The sequence below is a fragment of the Podarcis gaigeae genome (genome assembly GCF_964106915.1).
Source record: "Podarcis gaigeae genome assembly, chromosome: 4".
NCBI classification, from domain to species: domain Eukaryota; kingdom Metazoa; phylum Chordata; class Lepidosauria; order Squamata; family Lacertidae; genus Podarcis; species Podarcis gaigeae.
The window spans coordinates 95083328-95098994 of record NC_139677.1 but is presented as its reverse complement, the minus strand read 5'-3'; the positions used below and the strand labels follow the sequence as shown (position 1 = coordinate 95098994).

Below are 15667 nucleotides of genomic sequence, written 5' to 3'. Positions count from 1 at the left end.
AAGGGGAGGAAGTGTTGCTTTTCATTACTTTCTTTCAAAATTGGGATTGGGCCATTCACAGAACATGGGAAGATGCTTAAATCAGACCTTGGGTCTGCCTAGCTTCGTATCTGAAGAAGTGTGCATGCACACAAAAGCTCATACCTAGAACAAACTTAGTTGGTCTCTAAGGTGCTACTATTTTTTAATTTTAATTTTTTTAACACACACACCCCGACTGTGTCAGACCAGCACGGCTACCTACCTGAATCTAGCTTAATATCGTCTACACTGAATGACAGCAGGATTTCAGACTTAAACATTCATAGCCCTACCTGGATATGCTAGGGATTGAACCTCGCACCTTCTGAACGAAAAGCAGATGTGCTGCCACAGAGCTGTGGCCCTTCCTCAATTCATTCATTAAGGATATATGTATCAATGATGCTACCAGCCATGATGGAGCTTCCAGGTGCTGGGCATGGTCACAGAGTGGTGGGAGGGACTGTTTCCTTCACATCCCTGCTGTGGGCTTTAAGGGTATCTGGCTGGCTACCGCTGGAAATGGGCAAGATAGCAGTTGGGTGTTATCCAGTAAGGCACTTTTTAATAGCTTAAGTGCACCCTGGCTACTTGCCATTTTTAGAGACAGCACGCTGGGGCAATTGAACTGCTGGTCTGACTTCATAAGACTTACTCTCCTGAGTGCATTGCTGTAGTGGTTCAGGTAGTGGTATCACACTATAAACCAGCAAACAGAATTTTAGAAATAATCCTGCTCTGTCCAGGGCGGTAGTGATGGGAGGACCCATCAGCATGCAACATTTTAAAAAATGAAGAAGAATAAATCTCTCACACTAGCAAATTCTTCACTAGCAAAAACTCAAAGATGCCACCATACCTTGGGCTCACATTCCTCATAAATCACCTTCTATCGTTGCTCTGGATCATGGAAATTTATTCCGGCCAGGTGAATGAGCAATTGTGTGCAGGGTCTGGCTATCAGGTTGCCCAACACAAAAGGAATACCAAAGAAATAACCGGACAAATTCTTTTGATACATCAAAGACCATAGAAACCCTGGGAGTTGACATATCTCGGCAGTGAAGGTGCTCACAATACACCTTTATACTTCTGACTCTCTCCCCCACCTCCTTAACCCAAGGCTTAAGAGTTCTTCAGAACATCAACCATCCCACTCTGGGAAAAAGGATCATGTCATTTAGCTGATAGCGAGGAACTCTGAAGCTCACGGCCATCTCCTCCTTCCCCTCCAAAATCGAAAACCATCTTCATTCCTCTTTTTCCTCCCCGTTGTCAGGACCATAAATTTGAAATCACTAAGTGCTGTCCTTAAGGGACAGATCTGAAACAAAACCCCACCGCTAAGGTTGATTGCTGAAAAATGTATCATTTAACACAAAGCCATCACACATTCTGGTACGGGAGGGTGCTGGACAAGCGGCAGAGGTGAAATATAAATAATTTAACAGTACATGTTAGATAAATTAGGCAAGTAAGGTCAAAGGGGTGGCTTGTGGGTTTTGTTTGGTTTGGTAATCCTAGCTACTAGCCCTTTAAAGAGGTGTATCACAACTGCACTACATTACTGCAACAAGTATCGAGAAATACAAGTGTCAGACACAAGGCTCTCCATTGACTTATTTCACATGCACATGTGGCATCAAAACAGGGGCATATATCCTCTGATAAATCATGCAAAGCAAGAAAAATAGAGTCACTTATTTAAGAAGCACCAGATGCATTCGTGCCTTATAGTGTAGAACTGCAACAAGTTTACCAGCATACTCTCCCCCCCCCATCCCCACCACCCCTGAGTGTCAACATACACACAAAGGCCAGATGCACAGCAGATTATTTTGTCCAAAAAGAAAAAGAAAAAAGGTCCTACAAAAGACTTTCAAAAGAAATCACCTGCTGAGGATTTAAATGAGACCAGCCAGGGAAGGAGAGGATGACATGGGTGAAGAAATAAATAAACACAGGAGTCGCAGTGCGTTCCTTGAATTAATCACATTACACTGTTAAGCAGGTCGTGTTTTCGACTGGCACAATCAGACACAGCACAGGACACCGAGAGACCCGCGGGTACCAGCAGAGAGGCTCCTTCCCTTGGTAGCAACATACCTTCTCTGCCTTTGCCTTCCTGGCGTTATGGACAAACCTGCGTCCCAGCTTCTTCGCATACCAGATCGAAGCCAGCATCGTAGGCAGCGAGGATTTTTCCCAGCCACACCGACAATAAACTTCCACCGGAGCTCAGAGGCAATAGTGGCAATGGCTCAGGTCTTTTCACTGTTTTGCTACTGCCGCTTTTGTCGGGTCTTTTTCAGTTCTAGTAGCTGACTGTGGTGGGGAGGAGGGGGGAGGAGGAGGGAAGAAGTGAAGGGAGGGGAATAAGGTTCTCGTGTGTGACCAGCAGGCAGGTATATTTACATACTGCCCGCAGGAGGTCTTGGGTGAGGAATCTTTGCATCCAGCTCACATCCAGACTGCTAAGTGTCTGCCTGCAGTTCTTTAGCAGTGACACCACAAACTACATGTGTGTGAGAGAGAGCGCATGAAAGGCGCCGCATTAAACTAGTGAAGCACAGCACTCACCTCCTGCTTCTCTCGCCTGCTGAAATTTAACTCCTTGCTTCTGTTTCTGAGTTATGCAGCTAAGAATCAGAACAGCTCAAAGAGAGGGGGGGGGGACCTCCCGGATATGTGATGTTGCAGTGAGAATGAAGTACAGGAAGATTATTTTTTTAATCTTTTCATAGCTTGTCCAGGTCTCAAAGGCCCAGGAGAGTGGTTGTTTAAAGCACAAAACATAACTATGACACTGTCACTTGGCCAAACTCCTGCAAACCAATCCTGCCCAACCTTCCTCCCTACTCGCTAGGGAGACTCAGCTGCTCCCAACTCACTCCCAGTCTTCTAGCTCTCCCCTGGGGAAAACTATTAACACCTATCCCCCCCCCCAAGCCCATACCCGCACATTGGGGTCTAGAGCTACTTGTCACTCCTCCCAACCATTTTTTCTTTGTGCTTATCTTCCAGAATGATTTCCCTGCCAAGCATCCTCTCATTTGCACCTTAAAAAACAGGTGGTGCATGGTCACAAGAGTTTGATATTTTTTCTTTAAAGGTGTGTAAGAGAGGGAGAATAGTGAACACAGGCTAGTATAAGGGATCTGGTGATGTCTTACAGTTTCTCCCAACCCCACCCCTTAATCTTAAGTTCAGTTCTCCACATCAGTCTGTGAAATATAAAATTCACAATCGTTTTAGTGTGAATTTCTTCCATGCAATTTTTCCTAATGTACTCATCTTTGCAAGCAATTTCCCCGCAATTTAATGCATTTTTAACATTATTTTCACAAAGGTATGCCTTTTTAAAATGCGAACATTACCCTAGTGTATGCACATTACTAGATAACTGCCTTGCAAAATTCAGAAACCTGCGCATTTTGAAGGATGGCTGTGTTTCAGTATGCACATCCTTTTCCGAGGGTGTAAATTAGGTAGGTCCACCTTGATGTGCAAACTGAATCAAATTTCTCCCTCAACCCTAACTGAAATATTCAAATTCCCTTGTCAGCTTCACTTCTCCCCTTGCAGACTATCCAGCTTCAGAGAGCAGCCCTTTAAGATAAGAAGAGAATAATCACAAAGCACTATGGATGTTGACAAGCATCCATTCTATAGCCTCATTCCTGGGGTGCGCAGCTGGACTGGTGATGTGCAATGGGCAACTTCTGTCTCCTCAGGAGCAGGTGCCTGTGGGGGGTCCTGGCTTCGGCCCTTACAAGACCTAGTGGCAGCGTTGGGCACAGTGGTCTCCTTATCTCCAGAGGTCAACTTGATGCCCTCATCCCCTGCCAGAAAAGTGATGCAGAAGTAGAACTCTGCTGAACCTTCATAATGGGAGTTGGGGCCAAAGCAAAAGATGGAGGAGTGTATATGCATTCTGGAGGCAGTAACCCTCTGAATAGAAGTTGCTAGGAATCACAGATAGGGAGAATGCTTGCGGGCTTCACTTGGGACAGGATGCTGGACTAGAAGGGTTTTTGGTGTGATCCAGCAGAGCTCTTCTTAAAGGTAGCAACACTGCATGGTCATGTGATCATGCCAGGCTAGATGTTCCTAGGCTAGAAGAAAGTATTCAAAGCACCCCAAATAATTGTGGGTAGCAGTTGGGGAGGAATCCCTAACCTTAACCACAAACTTAGCTAGGCTGTATTCACATGGCAATTTATCCCATTTTCCTGATGTTTCCCTCACTGCTGATTTGCAAATTCTGTTCGAGCTTCCACATGACATAAGAGCATGACTTCGGAAATATACCACACGCCATGCAACCTCCTCTTCTCTTCTCTTCCCAACCTTAGACTGTATGCAACACTAAGGTCTCACAACGAATGTAACTGATCTGTAGAAAACACAACCTGAAAAAGTGGCACGTACTTTGTAAACTAAGAAAATCATTCATAACAATTATTTTTTAAAAATATAGCACAAGTTTATTTGCTTGTTACTTGATTCCAGGGGAAAAAAATTCATTTGTTGATAACACAGAAATGAGTGCTAAACTTGCAATATATTTCACTAAGTTTCCAGAAGTGGCTTCATACTCCAACATCTGACTACCATCCCTCAGCATCTGCCACCTGAGGCAGCTGCCTCATTTTGCCCAATGGTAGAGCCAGCCTTCACCAGGTGCATGAACTCCCTGTGCCTAAAGTTGGGTGTGCACTTTCCATTCTGATTTTGCCATCCTGTATGTTTAGCCACTGTTGCTGCTTTTGTAAACCATGCATTTGTTTTTTTGTTGGAGAAGCACCACTCTATTGACTACGATTCCCAAATAAACAGTGCTGCACCGGGAGAATATATATATTCCCTCTTTTCCTTCCTATCTTTTCAAAGAGGGATTGGTATTTCATTTCTTTGTCTTCTTTTTAATATTACAGCTATAACCAAACGTGCCTCCGACATGGAACATTACAAGCTGTCCTAGCTGAAGACAAGTGACACTCTTAGATGCAATGTGTGATTTCACACAGGAATGAAGATCACGCTCAGTTGCAGTGCTACAAGGACCTTGAAGTACGCAGTGGCCAAATCACATCAATGGGCTACAGGAGCAGAGGGAAGGCTATTTTTATACAGGACTCTTCACTAGAAACAAGAGGTCACTTAAAGTCAAAACCTGCAAGGTGTGTTCAACAGGATTTGTAGATGATTATGACCAAAGGCTGTGACAAAATGCACACATGGAAAATATGAAGTCATTTGGCTTCTTCCTACAATAGATCTTCACTCGTTGTGCCGGAATTCTGAGGACCTGCTCCATGAAATAAATGGATGCCCATACTCCATTCAGCAAACACCATGTGCACCCAGGGTATACCATTAGCAATGCAACCGACAGCCCCTGTTCTTTCTTTCATTTTTAATACTGCCACTATATTTAAAGCAGCAGAAATAGATTAAGGTGCCTCTGCTTTAGGCAGGGAGTTAATCTTTGCTTGTTAAGGAATAGCTTCACCCAAACCCCAAGTGGTGATGCTGCCAGGGCTCTGTTCCCGAGGATAAATTTCATATCTGGTTCAACCATGCAATTCTAAACCACAAGAAAACAATAATAGGGTACAATAGATGGCACATGTGAGAGATTTTACTTTCTTGGGCTCCATGATCACCGCAGATGGTGACAGCAGCCACGAAATTAAAATACGCCTGCTTCTTGGGAGAAAAGCAATGACAAACCTAGACAGCATCTTAAAAAGCAGAGACATCACCTTGCCAACAAAGGTCCGTATAGTTAAAGCTATGGTTTTCCCAGTAGTGATGCATGGGAGTGAGAGCTGATCACCGAAGAATTGATGCTTTTGAATTACGGTGCTGGAGGAGACTCTTGAGAGTCCCATGGACTGCAAGAAGATCAAACCTATCCATTCTTAAGGAAATCAGCCCTGAGAACTCACTGGAAGGACAGATCCTGAAGCTGAGGCTCCAATACTTTGGCCACCTCATGAGAAGAGAAGACTCCCTGGAAAAGACCCTGATGTTGGGAAAGATGGAGGGCACAAGGAGAAGGGGACGACAGAGGATGAGATGGTTGGACAGTGTTCTCGAAGCTACCAGCATGAGTTTGACCAAACTGCAGGAGGGAGTGGAAGACAGGAGTGCCTGGCGTGCTCTGGTCCATGTGGTCACAAAGAGTCGGTCACGACTAAATGACTAAACAACAACAACAGATGGCACATAAGGGAGCATTTTTTAAAAAGCAGTATTTTAAATTGATGTAACCCACCCTGGGGTGTTAAGGGTGAAGAGCAGGCAATAAATTAAAACAAAACAACACAACAGCACAGCACAGCACAACAACAATAATAGTAACCACCTTCTGGATCAGGCCAATGACCCATCTAGTTCAACATCCCATTCTCACAGTTGCCAACCAGACAACAAGCAGGACTTGAGTGCAACAGCAACTTTCCCCATTCATAATTCCCAGGAAATGGTATTCAGAAACTACTGCCTCCAACAGTGAAGGTAGATTATAGCCATCAGGGTTTGGAGCCACCTAACCTCCACAGTCAGCCATGGATGTGTTTGTCAGAGGTATACCAATTAATGATCAAAAAATGGCTAGTCCTATAAAGAAGGGAGCAATTAAGCCATAACCATGAGTTGCAAAGGCTATTTTAACAATTAAGTCATATAACAGAATTGCAGAGCTAAAATATATTTAGTCCCCGCTGTAACTTTCATTCATTTATTCCAGACCTCTAACTTTCTCCCATTGCCTTCTGGCCAAATGAATATACTCTATTTATTGCCTGCATTTGATATCCAATGATATTGTATTTCCAAGAGCTGACAGTCAATGAGTGTTTAGCATTTGACAACATTACTGAAATAGGGCTGATCAAAATGTCCCCCTAGTAGTTTTGTGAGGAGTGGGAAGGGGCAAAACCCACCTGAGAGATGGGGGGGTGGATATCTGGGAGGGGACTTCTTGCACTGTGGGTTAAATCACAGAGCCTAGGTCTTGCTGATCAGAAGGTCGGTGGTTCGAATCCCCGCGACGGGGTGAGCTCCCGTTGCTCGGTCCCTACTCCTGCCAACCTAGCAGTTCGAAAGCACCTCAAAGCGCAAGTAGATAAATAGGTACCACTTTGGCGGAAAGGTAAACAGTGTTTCCGTGCGCTGCTCTGGTTTGCCAGAAGTGGCTTAGTCATGCTGGCCACATGACCCGGAAGCTGTATGCCGGCTCCCTCGGCCAATAAAGCGAAATGAGCACCGCAACCCCAGAGTCGGTCACGACTGGACCTAATGGTCAGGGGTCCCTTTACCTTTACTTAGCTTACAGCAGCATTTCAAAACTTGGTGCCCTCCAGATGTTGTTGGACTCCAAGTCCCATCTTCCCTTACCATGCTGGTTGGGGCTGATGGGACCTGTAGTTGAAAACATCTGCAGAACACCAGACTGAGGCAGGCTGGATTGCTATAATATATTTGTAATATGAAGCTGTTCTAAGAGCTTCTTCTCTAACTTTATTATTATTATTATTTACTTATTTTAGTAAAAGCTTTTACAGAGCAGCTAGAAAGTGTAGTGCCACCTCCAAGTTTCAAAGTGGAGCTGGAAGAAATGTCTCTGGAAATTATTGTAAAGGATCGCATAGCATTGTTTCCAGGAGCACTATGTCAGCAAAGTCACTTAAAAACACAGATGGAATCCAGAAAGAAAATAAATCCTGATAACATTTTATCAAGCAAACTGAACATGTTTTATTTGAGGAAAAATAAATGGAGAGGTGATATTTTTCTTAGTTCAGGCCTTGTACATAGCAGGAAAACATGCAGCGAAAAACAAATGTAGGGAAACTGCCTCAGAACGATACGGCCAATCAGAGCATGTGCTACCTCACCAGAGATAAATCCAATCTCACTGGTTGCTAAGCAACACCTCCACATGCACGCCCTTGGACTAATACTATGAAGAGAATTAACCCTTAAGTTACAAATTGAACAATCCCTGCTGTTGCAATTCCAACACATAGTACATAAATGTATATATTTGCCCTCATGGGAGTCAGATTTGAACTGGATTGGAAATAAGTCAAGCCACTTACCAAATTCTGAGAATAGAACAAATTTTGACATAAACACTGAAACTCACAAAATTAAGCTTGGCATAACAACAACAACAATTCTTACCTACTTTGCATGTTACTGCATGAATTCTTGAGATGACAAATGTGAAATGTTTATTAAACTCAAAATAGCTGTAAGAACACAAAGACTACAGTACTAGATTCTATGGGTCTCAGCTAATTCCTGAACGATCACGTATAGTTCCTTCCCGTTGGAAGAATTAGGCTATATTTCAAGCAACAACCCATTTGCAATAAAGGCTGATCATCAAATACTTCATGTCCCATATAAGAGACAAAAATTAAAGTGGATTTGTAAGTCTGACATGCAGTCATTTGATTTACAGTTAGCTCCTCTGCTTCCAAGTTCTGCTTGATTTACGTGGATTAAGCAGCGCTGGGAATGGCAACCAAGTATAATATCAGAGTGTTATTGAAAACATCGTTCTGGTTTAAACAGGTGTCCAACGTATCTATTGTTTTAATTATGGTTATAAAACCACACATACTTTCTAATGAATGCTGCTGTTAAGCTGTTTATAGTCCCATATGCTCTTCATGTACATTATATTAGTAGTAAGAACTGGGTTTGATTGATACAATGGGGTGCAGTCATTCTTGCAGTAATTTTGCTGGAGTTAAGTTAATGGAGCAGGCACAAGTTGACTTTAATGATCTTAAGCCGTTCCAGCTTACAAAATAATGGTCAGTTCTCCACCGGGAGAATTTATCTCATTGATTTTAATGTGATTCGCTGCAACGAAGGGCTTCAGGATTGTCCCCTGGGAAGTTTTATAGCACATTGTGGTTCTTGTCTATGCTCAGACCCATTTATTTTAAAAAACCAAGGGGTTGGGTACAATTTTAAACTCCAATAATCACACATAGTACATTCGAATGCATGAACTACAAGCCCCATGCAATATACGATCAAGCAGACACAGGAGGTTACACTGATGCCGGCATCGTAGAACAAAGATGGAGAACCCCTGGTTTCAATATGTTGTTGGATTCATAGAATCATAGAGTTGGAAGAGACCACAAGGGCCATCGAGTCCAACCCCCTGCCAAGCAGGAAACACCATCAGAGCACTCCTGACATATGGTTGTCAAGCCTCTGCTTAAAGACCTCCAAAGATGGAGACTCCACCACACTACTTGGCAGCAAATTCCACTGTTGAACAGCTCTTACTGTCAGGAAGTTCTTCCTAATGTTTAGGTGGAATCTTCTTTCTTGTAGTTTGGATCCATTGCTCCGTGTCCGCTTCTCTGGAGCAGCAGAAAACAACCTTTCTCCCTCCTCTATGTGACATCCTTTTATATATTTGAACATGGCTATCATATCACCCCTTAACCTCCTCTTCTCCAGGCTAAACATGCCCAGCTCCCTTAGCCGTTCCTCATAAGGCATTGTTTCCAGGCCTTTGACCATTTTGGTTGCCCTCCTCTGGACACGTTCCAGTTTGTCAGTGTCCTTCTTGAACTGGGGTGCCCAGAACTGGACACAGTACTCCAGGTGAGGTCTGACCAGAGCAGAATACAGTAGCACTATTACTTCCCTTGATCTAGATGCTATACTCCTATTGATGCAGCCCAGAATTGCAAAGCTGGGAGACCAGAAGTTCCCCAAACCCTGTACTAGATTATTGGAAGGATTTGTCAATAGATTTGCTGACAGATTTGTTGTTTGACTAAATGCATCCTTGCTGGATCCTGAATTGGTTGATCATGTTGCCAGTACCTGCTATATTTCATTGTATAAAAATGATTTTTGGAGGAAGAGCAACACACTTTGAGGGGGGGGGAAATGCCAAGGAAGAGTTTGAATTAGCAAATTTCTGCTCTTGGACCAAGTTTCCAAACTCCCATTCTCTCTCACTGACACTTTCATTCATCTGTGTGTGTGTTAGTTTGCCACAACTCGGAGAGCACGATTTGAGAGCTGCTCCAGTTTCTCACATGGAAATGGAAGACCAAGCCTGATATAGGTCATACACACCCCTTATCAGTGCTCAAATGCTGGTGCAGAGAGTAGGCATTATCCATCCAGGGCTTGAAATGCAAAAATTCAATAAAGTCTCAGCTTTAATTAGCATGCAGCTGAGCAGAACTGCTCATCTGGTCTCCAAAAACAGCTGGTCCAAACCTCACCAGGGAGGGTGCATATTTGCAGAGAAACATTTTATGAGGCCACACACTGAGCAATACAGTGCTTTACTGTGGGGAGGCAGACAGGCTATTGAATATATTTCTGATTTATGAGGAAAAGTTGCTGCTTTCTAAGTGCTACGGAATAATGGATGCATAAATAACTGTGCTCCTTCCACTACAACACCCACAAGGAACGCCACATTTTGAAACATATAGGACAGCATCAGGGATACCCTGCTTCAAACTGGGAGCCTTTGGGACCGAATGATGGGCTCTCTGGTGGTGAGACTTTCTAGGTTACAGAATGAAAGCGGGAGATGCAATTGGTTGGATCCACCCTAGGTTAGTTCCCATTGAAATGAATGGGATTCAGGATGCATTAACAGAACTGTTAATTCCTGCTTGTATTTGAGCTTTCAAATGATGTAAAAGCCACTTCCAAAAAAACTAGCTGAATATAATGCATGTTTAGTGCTCATTTCGGTGTTATTTGATTCCAGAACATATCTGTTTGCAGCATCCTTAACCCATAAAATCAGAGGAGCAATGCCACAAAATTTGGGGTGGTATCCTGGTATATGGTTCTTTCCTGCTGACATAGAAGCCAACTTCTAGGGGCCAAGGTCCTTTCAGCCCCTCAATAAAATATTTGAGGGGGCTGGGACCCCCAAAAGTAGATGGGCAATGCCATTCAAAGGTGTGTGCACACCGCATCATGTGATTCATTATGCAGGGTGGGGCTTATCCCCCCCCCAATATTTTATTCAAGTTGGTACCCCTGTTTGCTGTTATCATGGGGAAACAGAAGCACACAAGTGAGGAAAGGGTGGAGAATTAGCAGTGTTGTCCAATGACATCTGTTGTGCCACACCATGCCCATTGGTGCGAACAAAATTCAATGTGGCATGCTGGTATATTGGTCAAAAAGCTACAGTTCCGTAACACAACAGATACTGCAGCGTGAATGGAACATTGGGAAACAGGAAAGAAACACCAGGAAAAACTAACACAACAGTAACCACATCTGAATGCACCTTAAAGGTAAAGGTAAAGGTACCCCTGCCCGTACGGGCCAGTCTTGACAGACTCTGGGGTTGTGCGCCCATCTCACTCAAGAGGCCAGGGGCCAGCGCTGTCCGGAGACACTTCTGGGTCACGTGGCCAGTGTGACAAAGCTGCATCTGGCGAGCCAGAGCCGCACACGGAAACACCGTTTACCTTCCCGCTGGTAAGCGGTCCCTATTTATCTACTTGCACCTGGGAGTGCTTTCAAACTGCTAGGTTGGCAGGCGCTGGGACCGAGCAGCGGGAGCGCACCCCGCCGCAGGGATTCGAACCGCCGACCTTTCGATCGGCAAGTCCTAGGCGCTGAGGCTTTAACCCACAGTGCCACCTGCATCCCCTGGAATGCACCTTAGTCGTGACTAAATTTACCTCCAATTGATTACTACAGGAACTAAGTGCGACTAACTTAAGCAGTGCAATGATGTCCCTTTCCTCTCCCTGCAATAAAGTTACCATTTATTTAGAGGCATAGACAACAGATGTGTCTGCCAATTCGGAAAGAGATACAGTATTCTTTTCTCTTTTTTAAAGAAGCAGTCACGTTCTCCTTGTCCCTTTCCTGCTCTTGACCACAGCATGTAGCCATCTGCTGAACTTGTGCACAAGGAAGAAGACAGAAGAAGAAGTCTTCCTTTCAAGCATCCAAACAGGAACCAGCAATTTGCTTCGTCCCTCATTAGCACAAAGTACTCGCAATCCTAGCACTCTGTGTACACTTCTACCAAGCAACTTTGGACTGAAAAATTAGGACCACATCATACAAGACATTTTTCCTACATCTCAATGGGGAATGCCAGTTTGTGTCTAGGGATGCTGGAGAATTCTGATGAAAATGGGCATTGAAATTGCCAGTGTCCTCTTGTCCATCCCATGTCTGGAATGACAATTATTCCAATGAATAAGATTGGCATTCACAATTGGTGCTGCTTTCACTCCACCAGCAATATATGATTGATTACTCACCCCAGCACTGCTATTTGCACTGCATTTCCTTTGTGTTGAATGGTGTCGAATAACAAAATAATAACATAACAGTGGTACCTCGGGTTAAGAACTTAATTCATTCCGGAGGTCCGTTCTTAACCTGAAACTGTTCTTAACCTGAGATACCACTTTAGCTAATGGGGCCTCCCACTGCCGCTGCACTGCCACCACACGATTTCTGTTCTCATCCTGAAGTAAAGTTCTTAATCCGAGGTACTATTTCTGGGTTAGCGGAGTCTGTAACCTGAAGCATCTGTAACCTGAGGTACCACTGTATTTATGTAAAATTCCACTACAGCAGACAAGGAAGCCAAGTAACCTCTTTGTTGGAATCTGAACTGCAGCAGAATGGAAACGGTACTACATGTGACCAACATGGGTTGGAATATAAATCACCACCTTGCTACATCCTTAGTTGTGTCCAGCAGGTTACTCGAAGAGGGAAGCAATTTTCAGCAATTCACCCTCCACCTTGCAGTCCCCCCCTAAATCTGCTCCAGAGGGTTGTGGGACCAAACAAAGCAGATTTATTAGAGCACAGGGGCTGCAAGGAGAATCACATAAAATTGCTTCCCTCCCTGTTCTGCTGATGGAAGATATACCATGAGCCAAGAAACACCACTGGAAACTACTTGAGGTTTATAGAGTGGCTATTGGAAGGTGGTGGATGACGGAAGACCAGCTGTCATGAGATGGTGCTTAGCATAGCATAGAAAAAAAGACACAAAGAGGCAGCAAGTATTTTCAGGATGGAGGGGCAGCTCCTTCGACTTCCCTCTTCTCCGGTAACTTTTATTATCCTTTGTCCCTCTCAGCCAGCATGGTCATCTGGCAATGTCTCACGTTACATCGCCTGGTAATGGTTTAACACTCCCATCACCATATAAGGTGATCACTGCCCAGAGGAAACACAACTCCCTATAAGGTCAATACATTCTATACGCTGCCAGGCACAGAGTGCTGGTCGCACAGGTCAGGAGGCACAATACAAGCCTCTGCCATGGCTTTATGACTCCCACAGGTGGACTCTCCTTCCTTGGAGGTTTTTAAACAGCGGTTGGATGGCCTTCTGCTCAGGGATTCTTTAGCTCTGATTCCTGCCTTGGAGGGGGTTGGACTAGATGACCCTCATGGTCCCTTCCAACTCTACAATTCTAGGAGTCCATGACTTCATGGACATTTTCAAAGATGCTGCAGAACTCTGTAGATTGACAGTATTAAAACATCTACAGTGACTCAACTTCTTCCTCTTTCCCAGAGTTAAAATCAACCATCTTTCCTCACATTTCATTTAGCTCCAGTTCAGGACTGTCAAGGACCATCATCATTCATTATTACAACTCATTTGAAAAAGAAGTTTTTGGACCACTTGATTGTGTGGGTGAAGCATTTCAAAATGTGTAATCTTTTAAATATACTGCAATTGCTACATTTTAACAGAACAAGAGCAGAAATGAATCAGAGAGGATTTGAAAAGATTTCTTGGTAAATTTTAACTCACATCTCCATGCAAAAAATAATAATCTTCCAAAGTATTTCACATTTTCGCAAAGTACTTCCAAGGTAATTCACGTTTCCTTCACAAATTCAGTTCTATTGGAAAATGACTTCTTTCCAATTTAGGTGTGTTAGGAAATAAGAGACAGAAATGAACTTAACTGGGAAGCTACAAATGTCTTTGACAGATGAAGAGGAGTTTGGATTTGATATCCCGCTTTATCACTACCCAAAGGAGTCTCAAAGCGGCTAACATTCTCCTTTCCCTTCCTCCCCCACAACAAGCACTCTGTGAGGTGAGTGGGGCTGAGAGACTTCAAAGAAGTGTGACTAGCCCAAGGTCACCCAGCAGCTGCATGTGGAGGAGCGGGGAAGCGAACCCGGTTCCCCAGATTACGAGACTACTGCTCTTAACCACTACACCAGTGTTTCCCAACCTTGTGCCTCCAGCTGTTTTTGGACTACAATTCCCATCATCCCTTGCCACTGGTCTTGCTAGTCAGGGATGATGGGAGTTGTAGTTCAAAAACAGCTGGAGGCACAAGGTTGGGAAACACTGCACTACACCACACTGGCTCTCACTCTATGACTTAGATCTAACTCTATGACTTAGTTCACACAGCAACAATAAACTATGATTTCCTACTGTGTGAGTCACAGCAAACCTTGTGCTCCCTATTCTTCTCCTCTTTCATATACCAGAAAGAGGAGTGTGGAAGCTCAACAGTTCCATGTAACATCCAAACTCAGGGAACTGCAGTTTGCTTAAACTATGGGTGCTGCAGGATTACTTTCTAATGGCTTGGACTACTGCAGGACTACTGGCTTGGAAACAAACTTTTGATGTTCCTGAAAGCATTCTCCAAAGGAAAGTCAATATTTCAAAGATCACCACACACATCCTCCGAATTCTCTTTGCAATCTATGCGGCAGCTCAGAACAATATCTGACTCAGAAAAGGGCTCCTTCTAGTTTGAGCTTCCCAGCATCCTCCCTACTCTTCTCTTTTCCTACTTTCCAGTGAGGATGGTGGTACAGATTGCAGGTTGAAGGCCTTTTTTTCCCTTTTACTCCATCATGCACAATAGTAGTGGCCGCTGAGAAGACTCAAACTCCTAGTGCTACTGCTCTGTCAGTCAGTCCTGCCATAGGGCAAAGCACATCAGGACAACAAGGGCAGAGAGGAAAGGCAAAGGGAGAAAAATTCTTCCTTCTTCCTGCTCTCTAAGGTTGCCACCATTGCCAACCCTGTTAGAAGTTAAAGAAAGGGATTGATAGGGAGGGTATTTGGGTAGTTGATAGGAAGGTGGTGTTGAATCCCTAAGACCCCGGGATTGGCGTAGGAAACGAACAATTTGTTTCAATTACAGATAGGTAGCCGTGTTGGTCTGCCATAGTCAAAACAAAAAAAATTCCTTCCAGTAGCACCTTAAAGACCAACTAAGTTAGTTCTTGGTATGAGCTTTCATGTGCATGCACACTATCTGAAGAAGTGTGCATGCACACGAAAGCTCATACCAAGAACTAACTTAGTTGGTCTTTAAGGTGCTACTGGAAGGAATTTAATTTGTTTCAAGATTGTTTCCAAAAACTAATTGGTTTATTTGGGTCTCCAAGGGAGAGTTCATTTGGGGGTTTGTTCGCCCATCTCTTGTACAGTGGTACTTCTGGTTGCAAATGGGATCCGTTTTGGAGGCCCATTCACAACATGAATAGAACGCAACCCGCAGTGGCACATCTGTGCACGGACAGGTCACAATTCGCCACTTTTGCACATGCGCATGACATCATTTTGTGCGTTTGCGCATCCGCGAGTG

The 15667-nt window shown here is 44.0% G+C and overlaps 1 protein-coding gene across 31 annotated transcripts in view; it reads right to left on the bottom strand.

The window, feature by feature from the left end:
• The window catches only part of DLG2 (discs large MAGUK scaffold protein 2), a 902142-nt gene that overhangs the window by 375244 nt on the left and 511231 nt on the right, over positions 1-15667 (bottom strand). Inside the window, exon 1 of one of the 31 annotated variants that reach the window (XM_083736259.1) lies at positions 2128-2536. The exons of 29 other annotated variants lie outside the window; for them this stretch is intronic. In XM_083736259.1, coding sequence (XP_083592385.1) covers positions 2128-2205 — 78 coding nt within the window. In that variant the 5' untranslated portion in view covers positions 2206-2536. Of the gene's footprint in view, positions 1-2127; positions 2537-15667 lie in introns of those variants that run through there. One more of the 31 variants, XM_083736263.1, reaches the window with a different exon arrangement.